Source organism: Pleuronectes platessa, chromosome 16 (genome assembly GCF_947347685.1).
Source record: "Pleuronectes platessa chromosome 16, fPlePla1.1, whole genome shotgun sequence".
Lineage (NCBI taxonomy): Eukaryota > Metazoa > Chordata > Actinopteri > Pleuronectiformes > Pleuronectidae > Pleuronectes > Pleuronectes platessa.
This window is the reverse complement of record NC_070641.1, coordinates 20,014,526-20,042,427: the sequence shown is the minus strand read 5'-3', so window position 1 is coordinate 20,042,427 and position 27,902 is coordinate 20,014,526. Positions and strand designations below refer to the sequence as shown.

The following is a 27,902-nucleotide window of genomic DNA, read 5'->3' as shown; positions in this document are numbered from 1 at the left end:
CCAGTCGTGTAGCCACTGAGCCTTTAAAAGCTGATTCTACATTAACCTACGTGCAGAGAGAATTTGTTTTGTGGGAGGTTTGTGGCCACACAGGTTTTATGTGAACATAAAGATGCTGATGATAGATTATAGATTTCCCATTTAAAACCGAGGGAAGGAGACACAGTTACTATGTCACATGTTGCATATTCTTCAATATTTAATAAAAACAACTTGCTAAAAACCAGTAAAATATGAAAAATGTATGAATCCTGTATCATCCTTGTACCTCCAACATTTCCCCCTCTCTGGAAAAACCACATAACATAGTCGAGTGAAAACCGGCAGCGGCGATAACACAAATGCTCAAGTTGCACAGGAAATGAAAAACAACCGCTCATCAAACTGTGATGTCAAGTTTTTGGGTTAAAAGAAAGAAGTACGATGTGAGAATTAAAGGTGCCATTACGTGAATAACCCTCCTGGTGGCGCTATCTTATATCCCAAAATATCAAACAACTCATTTCAGGTAAAAGTTGTTGATTTGAGGTGGAGGGGGAGGTCAGTCATTTAGATATGGTGCCTCTCCCAATAAAAGAATAAAAGAAAGTGAACCAAAGATGCACCTCAGACCAACAAACACACCCACATGCAAGACACACAAACAAACACACCCACATGCACCACACCAAACTGCAGAATTCAGCCGGAGTAGAAAGCAGGTCCGAGTTTGGCAAATGAAAAGACGACCTCCATGAGAAACTTGTGCCGAGAGTTTGTCCAGGAACAGAAGGAGCGACAGAACGGCTCCACCGAGGAGGAAGAGCTCGTTAAAGTGAAAGTGATTTATTACTCAGGGTAAATGTTTCCACTGTCACAGGTAGAGCTCTTCATTAACCCTCTGAGAATATCTGCTATGGAATTAATAGGAAGATTCAATTTAGGAAGATGTTGGAATCTCTCTCTCCCTGGTAATGTGGGCTGTGACGGGGGAATTTGACCAATCCCGGGTCAGTTCAGAGAGAGGACACTCCTATTGGCATCTGGTTAAGGCTAAAATGTTATAAAAGAAAATCGCGATTCCATCTATATATTTCCGTCTCAAATCCAAACCCACAGCACCACCTCCCTCTTTCTTTCCCCTCGTCCCTTCCAGCAATGCAACCAACTCGGTCATTACATTTACGATCAGTTAATCAGTCAATTATGTTTTCCAGTTCATTTCTGCCCCATAAAGTATCAGTAAATTGAATGTTCACGGCGACCGGCAGTCCAAATCCAAGAGAGAAGTCTTTTTCCTGGACAGCAGGTCTCTCAGGAGCAAAGTGTGTGAACCCCCGGTCACGGCCCATTAGTTCCACACAGTTCCAGACATTAACCTCCATCAGAGACTCTGTTCTCTGCTGCGCCCGCTCCGTGTCTGCAGCCCTTTGCAAATGAGATAAACAGGAGTCACTGGATTACGCTCGTCAGACATAATATTTTGTGACAGTTTTGTTACCGAGCAGGGATTGAGGGGTGAGTGTGTGCGTCTGTACTTCAGCAGCAATAAGGAAAGCTGTACCCGTTGTTTTTTTTGGGCCTTCTATTTTCCATTGGTGTTCTGGATGAATCACACTCAGAGCAGATTCCTGTGGAGGGCACTTGAGCCAGACATTTTCTCCAAGGTGCTGCAGCCTCCAGGCTCGAAACCATTGTGTGATCTATGACATAAAAAGAAAAGTCCACAAGGAACAAATAAACAAAGCATGTAAGGTTACTTTCAATCACAAGGGGACCTGAGAAACGCACAAGGTGAAGAGCGTAAAATGTGTTATTCCAATTTTCTAGTTATTTGTCAGTGAAATTACATGTAAAGTGTTTTAGAGGCCTAATTTATGGGCTTTTATTTTGAAAAACCCATGCACAGATTGAGGAATTTGAAGTTTTAAGATGTAAAATACTCCAGATGATGCTCCTGACTGGCCACTCCACAGCAACTTTTAATGGTCTGACTCAAAGTCAACCGTTTGGAAGGAAGAAAAAAGGTTGTGGGAGATGAGAGGGCGGAGAGAGGAGGAGACGAAAGGACAGAGCCACCACAGGAGAAGAGGGAGGAATGATACATGTTCCATCGAGGAGAAAGAGACAAGGAGGCGGACAACGGGGAGGGAGGGGGGCGAGATGAAGAGGAGAAAATAGGCAGGACATTGAGAGAAGGGAGGAGAGAGGGAGGAGAGAGGGAAAATAGGTAACACGGAGATGATGGAGCATTTAAAAAAGGACAAGGGGGACTGCAGGAGGTGGAGAAACACAAAGACACACATTTGGCAGGTGGAGAGGAGGGAGGGCCAGTGACGTGGTGGGATGAGGAGAAGAAGGGATGCTGCTGGGAAGAAGATGAAAAGTGATGGTGGGGGGGCCAAAAGGAAGGCAGTTGGATTGGAGGCGGAGGGGAAAGAGGTGCAGGGAGGAGGAAGGAGACTTCAGGAAGAGAGAAGGAGTTTGTTGGGAGGAAGTTAGGAATTAATAAGTGCTTTCCTCAAACTCCACTGTATCCAAAATGAGCAGAGTGAGAGGAGGAGGAGGAGAAGGAAGATGAGGAGTAGGAGGAGGAGGGGGAAGTTCAGGTACACAGAGGAAACAGGAAGCGGAGGGTTGCTTGCATTTATCACAAGGCTACTATGTCATCGTACTGGCATTTATTTGAATGTCTGGGAGGCTGATGTCTGTGTGATGCTGAATGCCAAATGATTGCACTCCTTTACTTCAATACTAGACTGGTGGGGTGGGGAGGTAACGATGGGTGGAGAGCTGGTGAACAGAGCAAAGAGAAGGGATGGAGGATGGAGGATGGAGAAGAGAGCGGCTGTTTGGGCAGGAATAAAAAGGTCAGAGACTCGGGGGGGCGCTGCAGTCTGACAGCAACACACACACACACAGAAAGAAAGGGAGATAGAAAGAACGAGGGGGGATGGAGAGACTAACTGAGGGGTAAATGAATGGTGTGTGTGACAGAGCTGATAGAAACAGTTGATTATCCACAGTGAATCTAAAACAGCTAATTATCTGAACAATTGGAGCTAATGGACATGTAGCCCGATAATTACCCTTAAGTATATATATGCTATTATAAGTGAAAGGTCCTGTGTAATAGAGCAAACTCCCCACAGCGTCCTAGTGGGATCATCTCTATCTGTAATTGTTGTTTGTTACAGCACAGTGTGTCACTGTAGAGACATGTAAACACAGTCAAACTGAACAGAAACACAGCCAGAGAGGAGTTACAATAAATCCTCAGGGGGCAAACTCCCCTCAACTAAGTCAAGTATTCACATTTAAACTTTTCCCACAAAATAAATACATATTCAATGTCAGTGTTGAATTTAGGGCTGGGACATAAAACAATAACAGCAATTAGATTCAACAGATATCGATTTAAAGCTTATACACAAATTGGATTTGGTGTGTTTGTCATTCTCTGCGAATAAAGGAGAATTTAAAATGAACTGAAATAATAATGTGATAATTATGAATATCGGTCGGTCATATCGCCCAACTGTAATATAGCTGTTGTTACAAAACTGACAACAGTCCAAATCCCCAGGGTGCCAACTCTCCTCTAACAAAACAAGCCTAGAAATTGAAAGTCACAGATTACACAGAGTTCTAGTGAATACATGTTAAATACACAATTTAATTTCTGCTCAAATGCAAGAAAACAAAGATATTAATCACCCTGTGTCACACAGGACTGGACAAAGCTGCCTAGTTGAGAATTCATGTTTTGTTTGTGTTCACAGGGAAATATTTAATTCAGCTTCAACAACAGACTCCATTGACTCTTGTGGGAATTAATTAGAGTAATATCCATTTTTCTGTTATACTCTTGTTTACCACAGATGCAAATGTGAGTTGCTGAACAAAGTTTATTATTTAGCTGGGTTAAACACAGAGTGTGTGTGTGTGTGGGGGGGGGGGGGGGGGGGACTGCTCGAGTCCACTTGCTGCATCTCTGAGCCTGGCCCCACATCTCATGGTCTTCTTCAGCAGACTGGGGGACTAATGGAATAACAGACATCTCCATACTGGCTCAGCCCACGTTGTGTTTGATTGAAAAGCCCCATGATGCATCAGTGTAAACAGTTGGAAGTTTAGTTTCCGGTGAGGTGAGCGCGTGTCTGGCGTCATGTGGGGTTGAAACACTGCCGCCATCTTGTGGACAGTTTTTAACTGCAGTGTACTTCCTTTCCAATAAAAAAAAAACTTATCAGAGTTCAGGACTGAGACTTTTTAATTGTTCAAGAATTCAAAAACAAGCAGGTAACCAAACAATAAAGAAACAAAACTTATGATGACGCATATAAGGATGTGGCAATATAATCAGTTTCTTTTAACATCTGTTCATATAAGAGTGTGATCAAATTCAACGAGTCAGTTTAAACAGACAGTTGAGTTTATTTTATAAATAATATTAAGCTAAAATTACCAAATAATTGAATTCAAAGGTTCTCTCCTACATTTTAATACAACATTTTGTGTTTTTCAAGTCAAAACGGTCTTCTAGCCAAATTATTACATTCAATTTTGAAAGTTCTTCCAAAATAAACAATAGAACATCATGTGTTCAGATGTTTATATTTGTAATTTACAAAATACACATTCATTATCATTACAAATCAAATTGGAGTCGTAGAAATCCACTTCTATGATAAATATCCTTGTTTTAAAGGATTTTTCTTTCGCTTTATAATCTTTTTTCATAACTTTTTTCAATTCAATTGAATACATGTATACATGATGTTTGTGAGTCCATTGCGTTTCGCTGCCCCTTATATTTCGATTCGCCTTTCGCACAAATCTTCCTGGATCACGCGACACGCCACTAGTTTGAGCCCAGCGGGCACCCGTTGGATGGGAAGCAAGCGTCGCCCTGGTAACGGTCGGTTCCTCACCGGGTTAGCATCGAGGTTCTGATCAACTGACCCCAAACAACGCGTCAGTTACCGGGTTAATCACCGACCCCCGCTGTGATGGCCACGAGCGACCCGTCTGTGTTCCTTCTCACCGTGAACGGACAGATCGAGGGAGCCGACGTGAGTGCTTTCCCTGTGGTTAGCTGCTAGCCTAGCCTAGCTTAGCAGCTAACCCCAGCTAGCATCAGCAGATCATCTTTGTGTTAATCTGATTTGTGTGTCTCGTTGTGCACGTTCACGTCATCTGTTTGTTGTGGTTGTGTCTCAGTTTCCAGAGTACGACAACCTCTACTGCAAATACTGCTTCGTGTACGGACACGACTGGGCCCAGATCTCAGTGAGTAGCCGAGGGAAACACAACACTTGTGTTTACTGTACAAACAGCGAGAGACTGTTGATGCACTAAACTTTAAATTCAAGAGTTATTTAAATGTAAGTTGTGTGATATATTGTCCACATCCAGCTACAGGAAACACAAACTGTGAATTTTATACTAATTGTACTCACATAAGTATTTTGTTATGCATGTAAAGTTAAGTACTGTTGTACAGTTCCCAAAGGTTTGGTAATAAGAGAAGTCATCTCTAAATATAAATACCTATAAATTAAAAGATTATAAAATAAGCATCTTAATCTATGCAATGACTTTGTAAAGTAACATACTGATGTGTTGTTCTGTTGATTTCACTATTTTCTTACATATAATTTGCTAAATACAACTTCCTGATTATGCAATAATGAATATGACCGGTGGTCGCAGAAATCTTAAAATAATGTACATACTTGTATGCATTGGTCAATTTTTTTTAAATGTTTAATCTTATTGTCTCGTCCCCCTTACACACTACATATGTAGTTAATATTGTCAGTTAATCTTTAATCTTATTAATGTTAAGTTTACTAAACTTTTAGTTGAGAGCATTAAACCTCGATATGAGTGGGTCAGCACATCAGGGTTCAGCTGTGAACTTTATTACCTGGACGATCACGTTTACAAAATGAAAACAGAACAATTAACTTCACTTTATCTGTTCAGGGGTTTAATTTTATTATAAAGTTGCTGAGAATGTTTTCAAGTTGCATTAACAGCGCTGCAGTAAAATATGATTAAGTGCAATAGTTCCATAAAGGGAAGGCTCATTAACTCTAATGTAAAGAAATCCTTTAATATCCTATAAGGGTTAAAAACAATACTTTTTAATAATGTCTGAGTAATGTAGAGCTTTTTACAGGCATGCAGCCGCAAAAAAAAATGTACTTATAGAAAATAGAGCTTAAGGTTTTATATCATCTTGTCTCAAAGTGTTTGTGTGTCTGTTTGTGTCTCCAGGGGCTGGAGGAAGGCATCACTCAGATCACCTGTAAAGGCAGCCAGTCGTCACATAAACTCATATGGAACTTCCCACTGGAGACAACTTTTAAGAGCACAAACCCATCAGGATGTAAGCAACACAAACACACACACACGCTGTATACAAACTGCACTGGTAGCTGTTGTCATAAATTATCCATGGATTGGTTAACACCACTGAGGGTCAAGTAAAGGATCCTGGCCCCTATAGAAGTCATATTCTAAAAGTACAAGTACAAGAAACTGAGTATTAATTGTGGCGTTCCTGTTGATGCACAGGGCCTCAGCTGGTGGTGAGTGTGTACGGTCCAGATGTGTTTGGCAACGACGTGGTCCGGGGCTACGGAGCCACACACATCCCCTTCACCTCTGGACAGTCAGTATCACCTCCACACATTTCCTCCTCTTTCATATTAATGAGTAACCAAGGCCTTGTTGTAATAGCAGCCGTGCATTTTGCTTGTTATCACTTCCCAGACACACAAAGACCGTCCCCATGTTTGTTCCCGAGCCCACATGGAGACTTCAGAAATTCACCAGGTGAGACATGTGGACGGTTGTTCAGCTTCCTCTCTGCGTCTCAGCCGCTGTGAAGCTGAGCTGAGTTAGCACAGTGTTATCAAATATTCAGTGTGTGTCCTGTTGTGAGAACACGCCAGGTCAGTGTGTGATGCTTCCCAGCTGCTGTGGTCAACGCATGGAAACACACACACGAAGATACTTACTGGTCCAGAGGTGCACATCTGCATTAGCAATTTAAGCAGCAGCATCGGAAGCAAAGTGTGTTTTTCCACTTGATCTGGGAAAGTGTATTTGTACTACACTCTCTGTTAGTTGTTTCTACAAGAACATTAACATGTCACTGAGAGGGAAATGATTTAGAAGAGCAAAGTATCTTATGATTGGTTAACCCTGTTAAAGCCCTATGAGATGAATTGTAATTTGTGAATATGGGCTATACAAATAAAATTTGATTGATTGATTGATTGGTTGAATACATTTACTATTATGAAATTTGTTATAGAAAACAAAAAGATCGGGAAAAAGTCCTTAAAGTAAAAGGAAACAATTGACTTAAAGCATCATTTATTCATTATTTTAATCTTTGTGTGTACTCTGTACATTATTAACTGTAAAATGATTGAGTTCACTTTGCTAAAACATTTTTCCCCCCCTCTCATTTAGCTGGCTGTTGGGACGGCGGCCCGAGTACACAGACCCAAAAGTCGTGGCTCAGGGTGAAGGCAGAGAAGGTTTGTTGTGTTTAAATCTGATTTATTTAATATTGTGGACATTGACGGTTATGTGTGTAACACTTCTCACCTTCTCAATACAGAAATAGATAGTCTACTTTAAGCGTACCTCAACTGAAGCAGACTGATGGCTTTTCTTTTAATATTGTTATTTCATACATGAAGTTGTTTTAATGACGCGGTGTATTTCTGTGTTGTAGTGACGCGGGTTCGTTCCCAAGGCTTCGTCAGCGTCTCCTTCCACATCCTGACTAAGGACATGAAGAAACTGGGTTATGACACGGGGCCGTCGAATCCCGTGAACAAAGGGTCTGATGCGTCCGCCTGGTCGACAGAAGAGCAAACCTACAGGATGTAGGAACACGAGACTTTGAGAACTTGTGGCGGTTCTTTTTGGGCCCTCGAGGATGCTTGGTCCCCCACGAACACGAAACCCCCCCCCCCCATCCACTGTCTCAGTTTGTAAAGTGCAGTGCCACAAGAACACAATATGTAAATATAATAAGCACGAACACCAATGTTGTAAAGTAAAATGTTTAGAAATGAAGAGTGCAACGATTTTATTAATTTAGGAATTTAGAGTTTTTCCTAAATATTTGTTTAACTGTTTTTTACTTTTTTAAATAAATGTGGATTCAACAGTTCACTTGTTTTCAGTCATTCTCAACCTCAGGATCCGTGAAGAATTCAGCTTCCTGATCACGTTTAGACATTTGTTTAAAAAATAAAGAACAGGACGTAGACACTGGAGTTACAGATCTGAAGTGATACACGTTTTATTTTTGAACCAATGCAGCTACAGTTGTCATCATCCAGCAGGGGGCGGTGTGCTGCGTTCGTTTGTTTAGATGCCGTTAAAATATCACGGTGACTTTTCCTACAAAACCCATTACACAGAATAATAAGGTATACAGGAGAACAGTATGTTACAATAGTACAAATGATAAATTATATTATACAGTTATAATGCCAACGGGTTGAGCACGTATCCAATAAAAAAAAAAAAGCAGCCTGCTCCCAGAACTATGAGAAGAGGAAATAGAGTTGGAAAAAAGAAGACAGGAGGCTGTTTATGCATACAAAGACAGTTCATAGGGTCAGTTAGTCCTCTTGATAAAAGCATAGTGAATACATAGTAACACACAGAGGAGCTCGCTACACACAGCCCACATTCTCACTGCACCGTGAAACTGCTGCCAGGGATCGAGACTAAATGAAGAACTGCAGTGTGGTGACAGTTTGGGAGAGCGTTGAATCTGATCAACACGGTGACAGGTTCGATTTGAGATTTTGTTTTTTCCCCAACAATGCGTCGATAAAACAATCTTTGACACAACCAGCTGGAGTTAAAAGTTAAAAGGTCGAGCCGCGGTGAAATCAGGGCCAGTGACAGAGTGACGTGTCCTGGCTGGAGTTCATCACAGTCGCATCTCAATACACAACACTTCTTTTAGCAAATCGGACTTTGCTAAACTCATCAAGCGTTCGGTCTTTTTGATCTTTTTTCTTACCGTTTCCAGCTAAAATTGTTTTGCATATATTTTGTTAGGATTTAAAAACATCTGCTGGTCAGTGTCACCTCCATTCGTTCAGGGCCCCAAGCACAAAAATCAGCACAGCATCAAAAAAAAAAAAAAAAAAATCATACACTTGGTTGGAGCTGCCCCTCCTTTTGCCTGAGAGAAATGAAGTTCTGCCTCTAGTGGAAATATCAAGGGTCCTGGTGTAGCTATCAAATCACAGCAGACCAGGAGAGGGCGCCAACCCACACACAGAGAAAAGAAATCCCCTCTTCCACATTAACATTGGCAGTGAAGAACTGAAGAGAGTAGAGTGACCTAACGGGAAGAAGGGTCTAAAAAAACACCAGGCGCAATTCATAAACTGTAGCTGTTCATCAACCCACTTCTCCCAACCTATAGACACAGGGATGCTCGGTTTGCCGTCAGTAGACGAGCTGATGCGCAGCAAACTGTAACACTTTCTTACACAAGCTCCAAACTGGGGGGGGGGGGGGGAGCAGTGAAAATATAAAAAAAATGTATGAACAACAATGGAGTCTCTGCTAGCGCGAGCTCCCTAAACAGAAAACGTGTCAGTGAAGTGTGACCCTACTGTTCAAACTATAACGTCCTCGCAAATCACAGTCGCTATGACTTTGGTAACAGTTGTGCTTCTAAGGGAAGAGAAATACAAAAGCCTACCCACAGGGTGAGAAAAGAAACAAAGAACTAGACAGACCAGAGACAAAAGAAGAGAATGAAGATGATACGTGGCTTAGCTGGTGCACAGCTCCACAACTCAGACAGGCTTGGCTAGGAATTTACATCTAATGAGCAAATAACAGAAAAAATAAACAATAAAATGCTTGTTTACAAGACGCGTCTCGCTGCTGCAGGATTCCCCGGCTATGAATACACCGACCCTTGAGCAACCCTTAAGTGTGTGTGTGTGTGTGTGTGTCCACCAGATAATGTTCTATCAGATAGATTACCCACAGTAAATCCACTCAGAGGTAAACTGTCGTCACAATGCTGACTGGCTGACCTTTGAACCTAGACATGTCTCTGTCAACCCCTGTTGATATATGGTCGTGCACGCACACACATGTAACACATGCTAGCACATACACACACTTAAGGCTGCACATGTCTATATTATTTTTTGTTTTGATTCTTTAGAGAAAAATGACAACCTGCTCATTAAAAGAAACTTGGAAGCATAAAATGTTTCTCATGCTCGCACACACACAAAACCCACCTCTTCCCTTTGACCCTAGAAACAAACTAAAACAGGGGGAAACCGTCCCACGGCCAATCAGACAGTAGAATACTGATGCCATCACAGATCATGTCATTTTCTCTAAACACACTGGGAGGTGACACTTACTTTACCGCGTGGCTGTTAGTATCTGAGCATTAACGCCAGGTCACACACGTACATACACAAAATTAGCAGTTACACATCTTTTCATCTCTTGTCGATGAGTGTTTGTTGTTAATCCTGTGACTCCTGGGGGTCAAAGTTTATGCAAAAAGGTCAGGAAAAGAGTCCATGGTGATGGGAAGTGACCAGACGAGAGTTGAGACTGAGTGGTACCGAGAGTCGAGGCAGTGTGTGTGTGTGTGTTGTTGTCGTCTCCGTCACTTCAGGGGCGAGCCTCCCTAAGCTAAGGTGTAATGGTGAGCCCAACAGTCGCAGAAAATAAAAAGCAAAAAATTGTGCAAAATCCCTGCTTAGTATCACACGCCCATACACACAGAGTATAAACCCATCTCTCATCCTTACTCCAGTGTGCAAGTAAAACCCACTGGAATATACACAGTGTAAAAGTACTGAGATGTGTGCACACACACAGACATAGACACACAACAACAGACACACCAGCTGACAGGGCTTATAAAAGATTAGCTTTAGTGAAGAGATAAGATCCTGGTATTAGTACAGTTATTCTCCCCCGTCACTCCACTGCAGAAGAAGACAAGGAGAGGTCCTACGGGAGGAAGTAAGGGACCGGAGGCAGGTGAGAGAGGAGGACAGAGGATGAGAGTCTGGGCCCTGACGTGCCTCTGTGGAAATTAACTGTAAACACCACTGCTACTCTGTAAGTCTGTAGACAGAAGCAAACTCTTTGTGGTCACCAACATCGTCGTCAGATCAGCATGGAACACACAGGACTAGGCAGCTTTTAGCACAGAGACAAAGAAACCAGAGAAAGGAGTGTGGTAAGTTAGGAGGAGGCCGGGCCGGGACTATGACCTGGGTAGGAGTTGGTTATAAAGGGATAAATGGGATATAAGACATCTCCTTGTTCATTTTGAAGCTTCTTAAGGAGCCAAAAGTGGAAAAGAGAGAGGGAGGAGAGAGGGGTAACTCTGGGGCAAATCGTCCCCCCCAGTCACCCCCCTCACAAAAGAAAGGGGTTGGTGGTTCCTGTGGGCTGCCCCTGGGGGGGCATGCTCATCAGGGGCTGGGGCATGGACATGGAGGCTCCCATCCCCAAACCTCCGCTGACCCCCATACCGGGCATCGCAAGCCCGATGGGAGCCATCCCTGCCACAGGGACCATGGTGATTGGCTGGGCCGGCATGGCGGAGAGGCCAATGGACTCAGGCATGGCGGCGAAGCCCGAGGGCATGGGGCTGACCCGCATCTGGTTGAGGGTGGGGGGAGCAGGCTGGCTTACTTGGAAGGGGTTGGCGTGGGCGGCTGCTGCTGCCGCTGGAGCGGTGCCACCTGGAGAACGATGGGGGAGGGACAAAGAAAGAGAGAAGTGAGTCCATGGTATTACACTGCTACATGGAAAACCACAGCAAATAGTACAAGAGGAGATAAAGTAGAAACTACCTGAGTAAAACTATCTGCAGAAAATAAGTTTGTGTGCTTTTGTCCTTTTATAAAACATATGAATGACTACTCTCTACTGCCAGAGAGTTAAGAGCTTGTACTGACAGGACGAGGTAAGATGGGTGTGTCTGGTTGAGTGTGTTCAGGTCCATACGTGTACGTCCATGTCTCTTAGTTTACTGACTACACTCCCAAGTTCACCAACTCTCTTATCTAAATCGCTAAACGTTAATTAGTGTGTTCACTTCTTTAACAAATCCATTTTGTACAAAGTTTTTAAACTCACCCATCTCTAAATTGCAGATGATACATATTCTGATAAAGTGCTAAACATTTTAGATTTTAAGACCAACAGTGTGACATTCCTCTCTCACCTGTCGAAGCCAAGAACGGGTTGACGACTGGCGGGGGCTGGGCTGGCTTGGTCACCAGGGAGTCCAGGTTCACCAGGGCTGCGTTGGGACCCAGGAAGGACTCGGGAGTCTTTCTGGTTTGGTTTGTGTTCATAGATGTGGGCATGTGGTCGAAGAGGTCCAGACTGCCGCTGCTGGCGAGACTGGCTTGGGAGGGAATAGAGGAGGTGATACCCCCATCACCTGCAGAACAGAAACCAGCAAGAAAGTGAGCTTCTCTTACAACGGGTGAACCACCGTGAAATGAGGCTGTTATTTTCAACTGTTGCACTGCACAACAAACTTACATGATGTAGAAATGATGTGGGTATGTTAAAAGAATGTGTACGTCTACAATACGCATCAGCGATTCTGAGTTAGAGGTGCAGTATGTAACTTTGGCCACTAGGGGTCTCTCAATCAAACCAATAATTAAAGACTGAATTTGATGATACTGTGAAGCAGCGTAGGATCATGGGATTTGTTTGTGTGAAATTCTAGCAGACACAGCTCAGGTGCAAATCGTGTTATGTCACCAATATATCTTACATATGTCTAGTTGTTACATTTTAATGAATTGTTACATATTAAAGCTTTCAAAGGGCTAATCTAAGTAGTCTTATTTCATAATTTCCATGTTATGTCCATTCTTGCAGTCAAACCTTCAGACATCTGAAAGTCTACAGAAAACTACTAACCCTCTGTAAACATAAATATATGCAGCCACATTTAACGTGAGAAAACGTTGAGTGCATTACAATGAGCAGAAGGTTCTATTAATAGAGGCAGACAGCCCGGCTGTTCAGAGTCCTTTTTCTTTATGCAGCAGCAGGGATGTTTATTAATGCACACACACGCACACACAAGGAAATGTCAAAGATGGAAACTGTCTCCCCAGAACAGGAAGTGATGTGTACCAGAGCCGAAAATGGGCTCATGATAAAATCAGCCCAGTGTGAATTACTGCCCCATAAATCCTGTGGATTTCAGCCTGAGCCGATTCAAATGTTATCATTTCAACAGCTCGTTCTGGCTGCTTCCTCAACATCACCGACACTCTTTGTCCTCTACACACACACACACACACACACACACATATGGTGACAAGGTGAGCTAAAGTTTCAGCAGAGGTGTTTTCCTTCCTGGAAAAAGTTAGTGAAGTTGTACGTCTGCGTTTGCATTCCTTCTCACCTTGTCCTTGACTGTATCAGAGGTGTTTGCGTTGAGTGAAAACACAAGTCTGACATCAATGTCACCCTCCCACACCCACAGACTTCCAAACCACATGAGAAAAACACCCAAGACGTGGCGTGAAGTGTATTTGAAAGAGGTTCCATTGACTAGACGGCCCAGGTCTCATGTATACAGATAAAAGCTGCATAGGTTACACCACAGTGATCTGGGACCAGACCAGAGCAGAGCAGCTACTGTTCCACCACTCATCGTGTTTACAGTTTCCATTGGACAATTATCAACCATTTGAAAAAGACTCCAGTGGTTCTGACCCTGTCTTTGCTCAGGTCTGGGCCCATTTACATACAAAAGACAAGACATGTGTGTGTGTGTCTGTCTGTGCCTGGCAGCAGAGTTGAATCTGCACACATCGTTACAGACACAGAGAGACCACGAGTCATTAGAGAGACGAAGACATGGGTGAGTACCAGTGGGGACAGAGGAGGAGGAGCGCAGGCTGTCAAACTCTGAGAAGTCCTCTTTGGACGTACCATTGGATGAATTGAACAGGTCGAAGCTACCTGAAAGAGGACAGACAGCAGACACACACACAGACAGATGGAGACAGACAGATGAATGAGTATGGATATTTTGGTGCACTAACAGACAAATGAGCACAATAAGCATGCCGACATTAGACAACATTCCAGGATAAACTAACTCAAATGCTAACTCTTTGGTGGAGGTACAGTTGTGGCAGTGAATTTTGCAAAAAAACTGGATGGTCACCTGTGTTGGATGTCTTGGGTCGGGTTGCTGCAGAGCCCCAGGGGTCAGCGGCAGGGGCGGAGTTTGCCCATGGGTCGCTGCTCTTCATGGGTGGGACTGAAGGCGGCACACCCCACGGGTCAACTGGGGCTGCTGGCTTAGGGGAAGACCCTATGGTGGTGGGGGGAGAGTTTCAGAGGGGTGAGGGAGTTGCATGAAGTATCAGAAACATTAGGTATCATTGGAGACATGGGAAATAGGGGTAGAGACACAAGATGTTCCTCTAGCCCCCCTCCCCCTTTGCCACAATGCCACTGAGCCAGTGCAGCAGCATTCCTATTTAACAAAGAGTCACAGTGCTGAGAGCTGCAGGTGGAGAGCAGAGAGGACTCACACACACATGATTCTGACTCTTTACACAAGTCATTCTCACCAGTGTGAGGGTATCGGATAACGTATTAATTTCCAGTGAGGGTGTGTTTACCATAAGACTGCCAGGGGTCTGCTGATGCAGCGGCAGCCCCGGCTCCGGCTCCAGCTGCTGCTCTGGCCCGAGCTCCAGGACCCCAGGGATCGGCACTGGCACCAGCCGCTGGGACATCCATCAGATCCAGTAAAGATGACTGTGGCTAGACATAGACAGAGAAAGTGGATAAGAAATATTAGGGGGACAGGAAAAAGAATAGGAAGGAAGGATGCAAACAAAAGACGAAAAAGAAGAATGGGATGAATAAAAAATATTAAGAGAATAGATGAGTAGAAAAAAAACTATCAGTAAGGACCAGAGCACAAACACTGTTCACACACTAGCGGTGGTCAAGCAGCCCTGTGTGCCAGTGAGTCGGCCATTCGTGCAGAATAATGACGAGGCAACTCTGCAGTCTGCTGCCAGTTAGTGTCTTCATTACTGCTACTGAAGGAACAGGGTCAGGCAGAAGAAGGAGCTCGGAAGAGACAGGACGGTTAAAGAAGCATGGCAACAATAATGGAATAATTGAGTCACTCGCGTCTCCACGTTTGTGTATTTTACCTCTTTCTTCTTTTTGGGCAGTTTCGCTGAACCTGGACCCCCTTTCTTGCTCTCCTCTAAGGCCATCTGTAGTCTCAAGTCATCCCCTCTGCGAATGCGATCCTCCTAAACAACCAGAGTGCTGTTAACAACAACAGCATTTGCACAACCTCTCCCAGTTTTTCTCTAAAAGTCTTTCTATGGCACACTGCGTGATATTTCTAGAACGATGTTACCAAATCATATTTTCTATTCATTCAAATTACCTTATTAATAGCTGTCCCAGTACATTTAGCTTATTTGCAAACAATGACATGGTTATTTGTGTCAAAGTATTTGGCTTGAAGAACAATATCACTGGTATTTAATAATTCAGTACTGCTAAGTATCTGTGAGTAACTTCATCGGCCTCCAAAAGCAGCTGGTTCAAATGCACTGCTGTAATCTCCGTTCCTTATTTTTCTGACTTCAGAAATGTTCACGTAAGTGGGAATCTCACTTGTCTGTTTCATTTTGATAAACCTTTATGCAGGCTGTGATGGAAAACAGATTCATTGACAAAAGAAAATGTTTATGAAATTGATATCTATTTACAGAAAAACGACCCAACATAGGCAAAGTATTCTTATGTCCTAGAATTTAATCAAAGATAATTACTCTTGCACTGTAATAATAAAATTCAGTCTTCAATCGAAGAAAACAACTTTCATAACCCCGACAATATATATATATGGAATATTCTAATAAAGTGGTTTCTATCCATGTAAATTTCAATCACAGCCACTCAGTATGTGTGTGTGTGTGTGTGCACACGTGTACCTGGTCTGCAGCCTCTCTGCTCATGGCGAGAGCAAGTTGCAGCTGTAGCTCCTCCTCTCCGCTGGTCTGAGGTCGGGCCTGCTCCAGCTCTGAGCCCGCATTGGGGGACGTGGCTGAAAACACATTCAGAACGTTACGTTAACATCACTGACACATCCATCACAGACTGTACAGGTATGTAGACTAGACATTTACACAGAATATACTACTTCAGTTTGTCTGTAAGAGATGACAGGTCCATTCTTCTTATTGGATTAGATCAGGCAATGAGACAGCACAAAAATGTACAGACAGTGCTCGAGACACACACACACACACACACACACACACACACACACACACACACACACACACACACACACACACACACACACACACACACACACACACACACACACACACACACACACACACACACACACACACACACACACACACACACACACAACAGTACAGTACAGTACATTACTAACTAGTTGTTAGCTAGCTAGCTTCTATTCTGTCTCGCTAACCATAGCTACATCATCAAATAATACTCAAAATATAACAGTATATACTTAATGGACTGGTTGATACTCATTTGAAAATATGCTACTGATTATCTTTATCCAGAGTGTGAGTATGGCCTAGAATCAGTTTGCATAGCTTGTGTACTGAAGCGTTAACATATTCAGAGTAATCATCTGAACAACTAAACTCAACTGTGCAGTAAATCGAAGAAGAGACCATAAAGGCGCACAAGATGAATGACCAACCGCTTATACATTCCCTGTTGGTGCTCGGGCCTTAATAAACATGTTCTAACTTCTTGTGCATACCTAATTTATCTCTTCTCCAAATAGCAACACAGATCAGTCATGACAAGCTGCAGATGTGGACACTCCCAAACACACACACACACACGCGCTCACAAAATCACACCATGATGACCTTGCACATAATGTCACATTATTCTGGTAGCTATTCTCAATGCGGATGAATACAGAAAGATAAAGGCCACAGAGCCAAAACAAAACAACAACACTGACCCAATTATGACACAGGGAAACTAGAGATTTATTTCGGTATCTAACACATTGAACTTTGAAAGCTCACATCTGACTAACATCCTCTTTCCTGTCAAGTCTTCTGTACGCAGTAGACACCATATAGGAGTAACAATGAAATTGAAACATCAAATGTTTCCGTGAAGCGAAATGGTTAAAATAATATATGTGGTTAGATTCAGTTGCGTGACGTCGATCTATTGAGGTGGTTGTGCTTTGAAAAGACGGATGCTGCTCAAAACACGACAACCTGGAAACCACCATGGGAACTGGGTGTCGTTGAAAAGGTTTGACCACTAACTTGTTTCATCTTCTGCAAAGTCACCTCCGCACAGAATATATATGAACAGACTCCGGAGAAGCTCACCACAGGCTTAAACCTGCACTAAAACAGGTAACTTTCCTCCTCTGACATAGGCCTTCATCTTATCTCCTTCCTATTTCTGTGTCGGGGCTGGATGTCTCCGGGGAACGTGAGCAGAAGTACCAGGGCTAGGAGGTGTGTTTGGTTAGCTGGTTGGACTTCAGCCATGGACTCCGCATAAGCATCATACATGCCTTACATAGACAGTGAACGCAGCGGTACCACAGCCTACACAGAGACCGTGTATAACCCTGCAGGTTGTGCTGGGATTAAAGTTACATATCCCGTTAAAAAAAAAGCAAAAAGTGCTTAGCAAGCAACAGAATGTGTTCTGTGCAACAGGTGGTACATTTCCGATGGATGGATTTAGTCGTTCCATCAGAGGGAAAAACTTTCCTAGAGCCAATTACAACAACAAACTAAAAGAGCGTTTGTGATCACTGAGCCCAGAGAGAGACTCAACTGGCACACAATAACAAAAAGAGCAACACTTAATAGTAGTGAGGCAGAAAGACAAATAAACACAACTCAAAGCCAACTACAACACACCGGCTTCTTACCCACCACGGTGGGAAAGGACCAAAAATGGAGAATCTCACATTTCTGTCTGCTAGGAGGAAAATGTATGACGCCACATTTTCTGAATAATTCTTCTTCAGTCTCCGGTCGCCGTCCTTTACTGTGTCATTCAGTCTGAACAGAGAGTTTTGGGGAAAGTGAAATGGGATGCTAACTACTAGTGTCATCGGCAGAAGATTTATGTGGTGATAATAGGGTGCAGGGCTTTTATCCCAGGGTGTCAACCACTAACTACCTCACATTTGCAGACAATCTGTCTCCTGTCTTTCTACAGGAGGAATTAGGTGGCAGATAGAAACGTGGTGAGAGAGACAGTTTCTCTGAGGAGTTGGACTGTCTCGCATTTTGCAACATTTTGTGGGAAACTTCAGGAGGTCGAATGAGCACTGGTCAGGAGAACCAAATGAGGATGAATGATAATAAAATAAATAAATAAATGTCCTGTGTTTACACTATGTGTGGCGGTTATTGGAGGAAACACAGTGCAACACATACACCATTTGATAATATTGCTTAAGTCAAGTTAAAAAACGTTGAAGCCACAACAGACTGAATTATTTCAACTTTTAGACTGAAATGAAAACCAGTGATCTATAAATACAGAAAACCATAGAATCTAGGATGGCTATTGGCTGGAAATCACATCTTACTTGTTTAACTGGGCCGTATGAAAAGACAGATTTATTTAAAGTATTATACTGGTGTTAAATGAATAATGCAAAGAAAACCACCAACACTTAAAATAACATCTCTAGATTATGTTAAAGTGATTTTAGTGAACAAGATACGGCAAATGTTAGATATTTTCAGACTTGGGGATATGGTAGGTTAACAACAACAGGCACACTTGCATGGCCACTCATTCACACCCTGTCTGAACAACAATACTCGGAAAATTCGACTGGAATCCCAAAAATCCCTCCTGGCAACACCCACCGCTGCCGCCTAGCCGGGCCCCTATTGGCCAATCTCCACTTCAGTTTTCTTAACTGATGATTCAGCTGCTGGAGCCTCCACCTCTGAGCCACACACTCAAACACAAGGTGCATCAAAGAATGAATGCAAAATGAAAGATGAACACATGCTCCACGCAACACAGAAGATTCAAAGTGTAACCACTTGTGTTGCCTCAGACACACATAAACGCCCCAACACACACAGACACACAGCTGTGTACAAAGGACCGGGGGGTTAGAAGGTGGAAGGAAAAGATGCCATTGTTCATTCTTTCATTTCAACTTCTCCATTCTCACCCTCTCAGCATTATCCCATTTCCTGAATGGGATTTATGTTGCTTTTCAAACCTATCCCTCTCTCATTTCCATATTTCTTTCAATCCATTCAAACGCTGCTTTTTTTTTGCCAGGCTTCCATTAACTCAATCTCTGTTGAGGTGAGTAGAAGATCTGAAGGCATTACTAATACATATAAAAAGTGTAAAGCGTTCAGAAAACATATTTCATGGCTCGGTTTCCATTCATTAAAGCCTGTATACTGGTTTCCAATATGTTGTATCTATTAGTGCTTTAAATACCCGGCTACACTGTCTGTCACTGCGCCAAACCACGGTCTGTGCCGGACTGAGTTTACCTCCGGAGTTTTTCAGCAGTCGTGGTTATGTGAGTGCATGTATTTGTTTGTGGATGTGTTGGAGGGTCCGGTTCCCTTCATATGAGCCACACTCAGCCCTGCACAGAATAGGAAGTGAAAGCGGCAGTGGCTAGGTTTTGTTGTGAATATTAATGAACCATGTGAAATCTCAGCAGCAGAACTTCTGATTCAGCAGAGAAACACTGAGATTCCTCTGTCATGCGGAAGATAGAGGTTGGGGTGGAACTCTGCTTCCTCTTCTCTCTCTCTCTGACAGAGTGTGTGTGTGTGTGTGTGTGTGTGTGTATGTGTGTGTGTGTGTGAGAGACAGAGATCTAAGGAATGCAGCCCTACTGCAGACTGCAGAGACAGAACAGGGGGAGGGGCAGGTTTCAGGATGTAGGCCAAAGTTACACCAAGTGGGACACAATAATAATGGAGCATTCTGTTTAAAATCATTGTGGTTACTACAAGCCAGTACTCACAGCCATGGTAGGAGGCAGGTGAGCCCTCTGACCTGCCGTACTCTTCGCTGTAAGAAGTGGAGAGGTTGGGCTGGGACGAGCCTCGGCCAAAACCCATCTGACTGCCGCCTGTGGACACCTGGGCCATGCGCTCTTTGGTCTTCAAAGCCTGAGACCTACCAGGGCCAAAGGAAAAACAGAACAGCATATAACACGACATCTTAACTCATATAATCAGGATGTTTATTATCGTTGGAGGAGCATCCAAAAGAACAAAATAAGCAAGAGGTGCAAAAGACTGATTCATCTTTGGAGCCCTGAATCAAATCATATTACTATTATATCTATTACCAAAACCACCCTGAGAAACAAGACCTCAAATGGGTTTGATTCTTAAATATCAGAGCAAAATCATTATTAAAAAATGAATCACGCTGTCAAAGCCTCTGCCCAAGGCTAGTTAGTCAAGCAGTCTAATTATGGAACGTGCTACGCCCTAGAATTAGCAAAAATGTCGTCTGTGTGCCTGTGGAAGGTTTAGATCAATAGCAATACCTTACAACTGCCTAGACAAAAGCTGGAATGACCATTACTAACTCCACAAACATGGCCTGTGCGGAGAACTCGGCTTTATGTCAATACATCATTATCTAAACTAGGCTACCAACAATAACTATTCAATTAGTAGAGTAATTGGAATATATAGGTTTGGTTGAACTTGCTGAGTTTCACATTCTGATCAGAGATCAGCAGTCTTCTAAAATGGCCTCCTAAAAATTAATGATTTGAATCATTAGTCAAACAAAAAATGTCTGAGGAGGAAAGTCTATTAGTCTCATACCCCCTCGTGTAATAGAATCAGGTATGACTTCATTTTTAGATTTAGGCAAACCATCATATAACATATTATACAGGAGGACTGGATAGTGGATCCACATCGGTGCTCGACTCGACTGAAACTCTGCCCATTAACTTGGACTGGGGTGATGTCGTACTGCCGCTCCAGCTGCTGCATACGGTAAAAGTTAATTCGGCAGCGGAGGCACCAGCCAGTAGAACTGGGTTTAACCAAACACTCACACACAGGCACTGGCCAATCAAATTATATCAAACACAGGTCTGTCGGTCAAAACGATCTAAATGAGCATAGAAAAGAGGATGTAGACAGATTGTGAATCTGGTGTATGTAAATCTGTGGACTCTTTTGGATTACACTGACAGCTAGCATGACCCATCGGTGTGTAACGAGTTTGATTGCAACATCACAAAGCGACAGGCACACCCACTCCAAGCATCCTGCGTGATGCTCAATCATAAAATCCCTCCACCTACGCAGTAACAAAGCTGACTACTACTAAGATCTTAAACTGTTTATTATCAGATTTCATTGAAGTCTTTACCTTTCTCCTTTGAGGCGCTCCTCGTCTTTGAGGAGGACCACCAGCTGCTTGCTCTTCTCTCTGACATTGATGCCCTGGTCTTTGCCGTCCCTGTCAATGTACTGGAAGTCCTTCAGAGTCTGGATGGCAAAGATGTTCTCTTTGCACTGCAGCGCCACTCGCTCCGAGCCCGTCTTGATCAGGTAGTCGAGCAGAGTGAGCGCCTTGTAGACGTGGCGCCAGTTCTTGCCGTGGTCGTTGAGCCGTTTCCAGATCATGCTCATGATCTCGCTGAAGGCCACCACGTTGTAGGTGAGGTCTGCGATCTCGGACATGAGAGAAGACGACGGGCCCCAGGGGTCGTTGGAAGTGGACTCTCTCACTTTCTTCTCTGCATCAGAGTAGTTGTTCACCATGTTCTTCATCTGCCGGCGGATGGTGGAGCTCGGCATGGTGGCGGTGGAGATGGGACAGACAGGGGGGGGGAAATGTACACTCTCACACAGGAGAGGAGATAGAATTGGGTGACGGGCTGCTAACTCACAAACACGCAGGATGTGAATTGGCGTGCATGTGTTGTGTGTCCTTGTGTCTCTGTCCAATCTTCCAGCACAACAGCAGAGTGTTTGTGTAAATCTTCTTGTCTACAGGTGTGATTGTTTATGAGGCTCTTCCAGGCCAGTGCAGTGTTCCTGAGTCCTCCAGAACAACGTCTGTTAAAACCATCTCCACACATACAGCGCTGGCTGTACACATGACCACGCCATCACCTGGGACAAACACAAAAACAGACGAACTGCAGGTTAGTGAACAGGAGCTAAAATTGAATTACATTACACCCACACAGTAAGTACAGAAACACTTTGAACCCTTCCTCATTCAAATTCAGTTTCTTACCACTTGGTATTTCATTGAGACTATCCAATGCTTGCTTCTGAAAATAAATTTACTTTTAAATTAAAAAAAAAAAATGAATATAATACCTTCAACCTTAAGGTGTAAGACTGTTAAGAGAGGTTTTCTTGTCAGTCACGGGTAAAATCCAAGTCGGATACTGACGATGCAATTCAAATGCAAATGATTTGTGTTCAAAGAAACAGCTGTAGTGTCTTCCTTTTTGAAACTAGACAAAACAATGCGTTTGATACTTTCCTAAGTAATTTCCGTGCAGTGGCACAACGCCTGCCTCCTTCATATTATGACAAGGCCGGGGTGGTGTGAATGGTGTTTTCCTCTTTTGTAATCTCACTTGAGTTTACAGTAACTTGACTCAATCGCAAATTACAAGGTAGGGTGGTGAAAATGAATAGCGTCAGTCGGGTCTGTGTGGCCATGCTATTCCTGCTCAGAAAGCCTCAGGTGGGGAAGAAGCTCACTGGGTGGGCTTGAAGGGCATGAGGTGGCAGCACAGAAGACACAATATAATTTGGGACCAATCACTGAAACTTCGTGATGAAAAAGGATAACGTTAACCTACACAATTTGTGTCTTACATGTGTCACTCAAATACAGTACAGAAAATATTATCAATAATTCGTTTCAGCATATTTTTAATGAGAGTCAGAGATCACGATGAGCCTTTATCTTCGCATCAGTTTTAACATTCAGTCGAATTCAGTTGTTTCAGAGATACCAGAGAAAAATAAGTGAGTAAAAATGTGTTTCCACCCTTTGGTGGGTGGTAGAGGAGATTTCCAGTCTGATGATGACGAGAGGAGCAACCGATGACTCTTATGTCCTGTTTCTAACAGAAGACCAGCAACTAATCACTTCCTTACTGACACAGTTTTCGAAACTGTGTGGGACATTTCCAAGTTCCAGTTAAAAAATACTTATACTTAGCATGTAATATTAAATTGCGCAACACAAATCTACCGTGCATGTTTCTTCTGTTTACCCAGCTGTCCCCTTGAATTGATGTGGTATCGGCCCATTTGGAGATAAAAAATCGATGCCACTGAAATACGATATGATACAGTTTGGGCTTTGCTGCTAAACGTGCCACAGCTTGATCATTTAGAAAGATTAGTCCAGGGGCTGATCTACTTTTATCCGGAGCAAATCTGTTGAGCAAACACACACATCGCCCGCCGCTGTCATGCACCACATCAGCAGATTAAAAAGACATTCCCACGGCAAAGTTACCTAATCTCATTTAAACTTTTGTTCGGTGATAAACAGCAGCTCGAGTTTTCTGAGATCGGTCAGGGCCCTCTGCTTTTCTATCAGGGGAGACCAATGATGACTTGTCCTACTCAGTCATCTGATCCCAGCACCGAGCGTGCACCGACATGCCCTTAAACCAAGTACCTTGGTGAACAGGGGAAGTGTTTTTACAGCGATTGGCTGTCTGTGCAGTTAAATAAATGTCTTCAATATAACATGATTTTCTTAATTTCCAAATTAGTGTGCATTTCCGTGCATATGTATGAATCTGTTTCATGGAGCTTCCTGCCTACCAGTGCCATGGAAGGACAGCTGGGGGGGACGAGGGTGAGGAAACGAGGAGGAGGGTGTGTGTGTGTGTGTGTTTGGAAAAGGGTAAGAAAACAACTTGGCACATCCCGTAAATTCACTTAACGCCAGTGAAATGTGATTCCTGTGGAGCCCCCCCCCCACCCCTCTTCTAAACGTTGCCTCGACACCCTCCTCCTCACCCTGCATCCGAATGAATACAGCTCAGACCTAATGACACATCTGCTGTTATAATCACCTATTCACCCAAGGCAGACAGGAAGAAGAGAGGAGAGTCTGTCTTGTCCATTCCACCCCCCCGCACCCCGGAACAACCTCCACCAAAAGATACTGCCGGCCCGCCTTCCTTCAGTCCTGCTCTGCTTAGATTCCTCAAGCTCCAGAGAAGATGCCACATATACAATTTATGTGTGTGTGCATTTACAAACACACATTAATTTGTCAATGTGGATTCAATATGACTGAGCCCATCATCACTCATGTCAAACTGCCAGAAGGCCAAGTAGAGTAGGAGGGCGAACAGAAAATCCAGTGTCTGACATGATGAACTCAACGCACCTGCCGTCTGCCAGCACCCTATCATTCTTTCCCTCCGTCCTACTTCACTGTACAGATCTATCTGACACAGTCAAGAGTTTGAGGAACTTTGAGAAGTCTTGTGGCTGCGAGATATTATACGACAGATTTCTCTACATACGTACATGTTGTGAAAAAAAGACTGCCTCTTGCAATATTGGATTTAAATTGGATTACATTTGACAATATGGATTTCCTCTATATCCTCTTCAATTACCCAGAGCCAACCTCCACCAGGGCCCAACAGTCCTTGAATTCAACCGGAACCAGATTGCACACACTGATAGAAATCCCTGAAAATGTCAAACTATGTCCTATCTCTAAATGTTTAAATTCCTTGATCCAGACAAAAATCTAACATTCTGCATCCTTCCACCTTCTTTTTGTGAAAATATGGATACTTGTTTTTGTGATATCTAGCATGAAAACAAATCAACGAACAAACTAACGGAGAGGAGTAATAACCTCCTTGAAGGAGGTAAAAACTGCCACAACAGGCCACACATGCATCTGTTGTTCACAAAGAGGCCTAATTAAAAGTCATGCAGGGTTTTTCGAATGAGGACAACGAGTGAACGTGACTTTGTAAATAGATGTTGTAGCAAAACATTAACCAAACCACATCCACAGTGGACAACACAGGGGTAAAGACAGTAAAGTCAAGTCAAGGCCCTCTGGGTTATGTTGTAACCATATGAGATTCTTGTGAACTAACTAGTAACACTATTATCGGATCTGACTCACGCGGAGTGGAAGAAAAAAACATACTGCGACGTCATTTGATATCATCATGTTTACATTTTCAAAGAAAAATGAGATGGAGACATTGATGTCTGTGACAAAAGGGCATGGACTTTCTTTGAAAGTAATCACTTTCAATGCAGACGAGATGTAGCAGGGACTTAAAAAAGAAAAGGGCAAAACTTGCGGGGAGAGGAAAATATTGAAATTAATAGTCCATCAAGAAGGAAGTGAACATGAACTGTCTGGTGCAAGTGCACAGATTGTATCTCATGTGTTTACACGTGGGCGTACGTGCATGTGTGCGTCTTGGCAACACCTAGGTCAGTTGTAATTAGCATTAGGGTTGGAGAGGCAGTACTCTGAGAACAGGTCTACCTTGCCCGGCCCACACAGCGAGAGTAAAGCTGATCTGGAGATAGACGGCTTGCATAACCGGACTGTGTGTTGTGAATGTGTTTGTGTGTGACAGAGAACACTGTGTGTTAAGAAACCTGGGAACGAGTCTGCCAAAGTGTGACAACAAGTAGCCCAGCCGGTTTTTTAGACCATTAGTTTACTTCTTTTCAGGTAAATTCAGGTTCATCCACAAGTGACTCGTTTACCACATGTAATCCTCAACTATTCAAGGATTAAGCACCTACGGGCCAAACTATGAATCAAATCAAGTCGAGTCCGGGGATGATCAATCCACTGTGGCATGTTCCAAAAGACCCATGGGAATTTAAGTGTACGTGCGTTGTGTGATGAGCGGTGATCTTGAAAATCGATGAGGAAAAGACAGGAGGGGAATCCACCTTTCTGATCTGCAGGTCACCATGCCTTTTGTCCTGCCAGGCCGGCCGAGATGGTTTTCAAACCATCCGTTTACTTCCTTTTCAGGTTAATTCGTGTTTATCCACCAGAAGTCAGAAATAGTCAACTATTCGAGCATTAACTCAGAATCAAATCAAACCCACAGATGATCAATACAATAGCAAAGGTTCCACAGGACCTCAAGTGACTTGCAGTGGGATGAGCAATGGGGTAAAGGCAGGAAGGACCACCACCTCCTGATCTGCATGTCACCCCGCCTTTTGTCCTCCCAGTCCGGCCCGAGGGAGACAAAGCCAAGTCGGGGACGGGAGGAGGACGGTGATGATGCGTCTGTCACCCACTGTGACTGACTGATCACCCGGACAATAGACAAAGCACTGCCCCTATCTCCCAGGCACGTCTATACGAGCCAAGCGGATCCGTGAGAAAAAAAATAATAACAAATCCAAACCTCTTCGATAACCCATAAAATAAATAAACTCTTCCGCTGTCCATTTGTTATTCGGCAAACAAGCAGCGGGGGTTAGCCGACTGGATGCGGGGCGTGTAAACAGACCAGCGCCCACACCGGGAAGAATGTCTAAGTTCTACCTGGATTGAGTCGCTGAAGTGGGGGTTGAAACCTTCTCCATCTCCGTGTGGAGCATGGAGGCAGAACATGTGTTCATAACAAACAAACAATAAAGCCTTTCTTTGAAATAGCACACAAATCACAGCGTTTCCCTGAAACTGATGTCACTGATAGCATGTAAGCTAACGTAGCTTCAGCTAATACAAACGCCCCGTGATTCACGAGATGTCTGAGCCGTATTTTAACAACTAAATTCGTTAAATAATACAGTTTTTTTTTAATTGTTAATAAAACTCTGGATATACCGTTAGCAGGGGATGACAGGTACCTCGGGTGGAGCAGCTAGCGCTCAGCTGTTGCCGCTAACGCTAGCGAGTTGAGAGCAAACTTGCGTCAAGTATGTGTTGTTAGCTAGCACAATACGCTAGCAGGACGGTTTTCAATTATTGCGCTAAAAAAAGTGATAACCTCGACTTTTAAACGGTTCCAGCTGCGTGTTCGGGTCCACTCGGGTTACCCGCCGATTTGAATATTAGCGCCGGGGAGATACAGCCACTGACTCGGGCTAATTCCTGACTAAACTTGGGCTTTGGAAAAAGAAAAGTTGGCGAAGCTAGCGTCGGGGTTTATTAGCCTTCCACAGACACCGCAGGAGTTCGGCTACGAGCACAACTGTTGATCGCTGTTGGACGTGACAGTTTAACGGGTCCACAGCCGCCTCTTTACCGGGATACACAACAAATCCGACCGGCTCCCAAGTGCACCTTCATCGCCAAGATAGCCGTGTAGCATGCTAGGCTAGTTAGCTATAGCCAAGACGGGTGCTGGGTGGAGACATCACCAGAGAAAACTGGATTACAGGACACTCTGGAGAAGAAGGATAAAAAAAAAAACACACACAAACAACTCTATCGTCTCGATGCCCCCGCCACGAAAAAAGAGCCTCACCGTGTCTTCCTTCAGCTTCCGCTTTCAATCCCGGGATTTAAACCCATACACGAGCGAACGCCGGATCCGAGGAGCGACCCAAAGAGGGGGGGAGATCACTTATTTCGGCGTCCGAGGAGCTTGTTGCGCCTCCGCCTTTAGCCGTGTGCTGCTAATGCTAAACCAGCTAAAGCCAAGGCTACACGTATCTCCTCCTCCTCCTCCAGAACATGGCGGGCACAGTGGGAGGAGGGCGGGGGGGGAGGCTGGGAAGGGTGTGACCCCGGGCGGCTTGGTTGGGCTTGTCTCGGGGTGCAACGCCCCCCCC

General features: G+C 43.8%; 2 protein-coding genes across 5 annotated transcripts; one reads left to right on the top strand and one right to left on the bottom strand.

The window, feature by feature from the left end:
• Positions 1-4,873: 4,873 nt before the first annotated feature.
• On the top strand, positions 4,874-8,260 carry b9d1 (B9 protein domain 1). Its single transcript, XM_053442904.1, has 7 exons — positions 4,874-5,054; positions 5,203-5,271; positions 6,265-6,376; positions 6,565-6,661; positions 6,763-6,825; positions 7,471-7,538; positions 7,739-8,260. Exons 1-7 carry the CDS (start codon positions 4,992-4,994, stop codon positions 7,894-7,896), a joined length of 630 nt encoding a protein of 209 aa, XP_053298879.1. The 5' UTR covers positions 4,874-4,991; the 3' UTR covers positions 7,897-8,260.
• A 29-nt stretch (positions 8,261-8,289) lies between these two features.
• On the bottom strand, positions 8,290-27,825 carry epn2 (epsin 2). 4 transcript variants are annotated; one of them, XM_053442899.1, is made up of 10 exons: positions 27,596-27,825; positions 21,490-22,238; positions 20,111-20,265; positions 16,047-16,159; positions 15,249-15,353; positions 14,703-14,847; positions 14,240-14,389; positions 13,939-14,031; positions 12,260-12,481; positions 8,290-11,774 (listed from the first exon to the last, which is right to left on the bottom strand). In XM_053442899.1, exons 2-10 carry the CDS (start codon positions 21,918-21,920, stop codon positions 11,446-11,448), a joined length of 1,743 nt encoding a protein of 580 aa, XP_053298874.1. In that variant the 5' UTR covers positions 21,921-22,238; positions 27,596-27,825; the 3' UTR covers positions 8,290-11,445. The 4 variants fall into 4 exon arrangements, with proteins under 4 accessions (XP_053298874.1, XP_053298878.1, XP_053298876.1 ...); XM_053442903.1 differs by having other exon boundaries at positions 14,002-14,031; XM_053442901.1 differs by lacking the exon at positions 27,596-27,825 and adding an exon at positions 22,366-22,686.
• Positions 27,826-27,902: the final 77 nt, after the last annotated feature.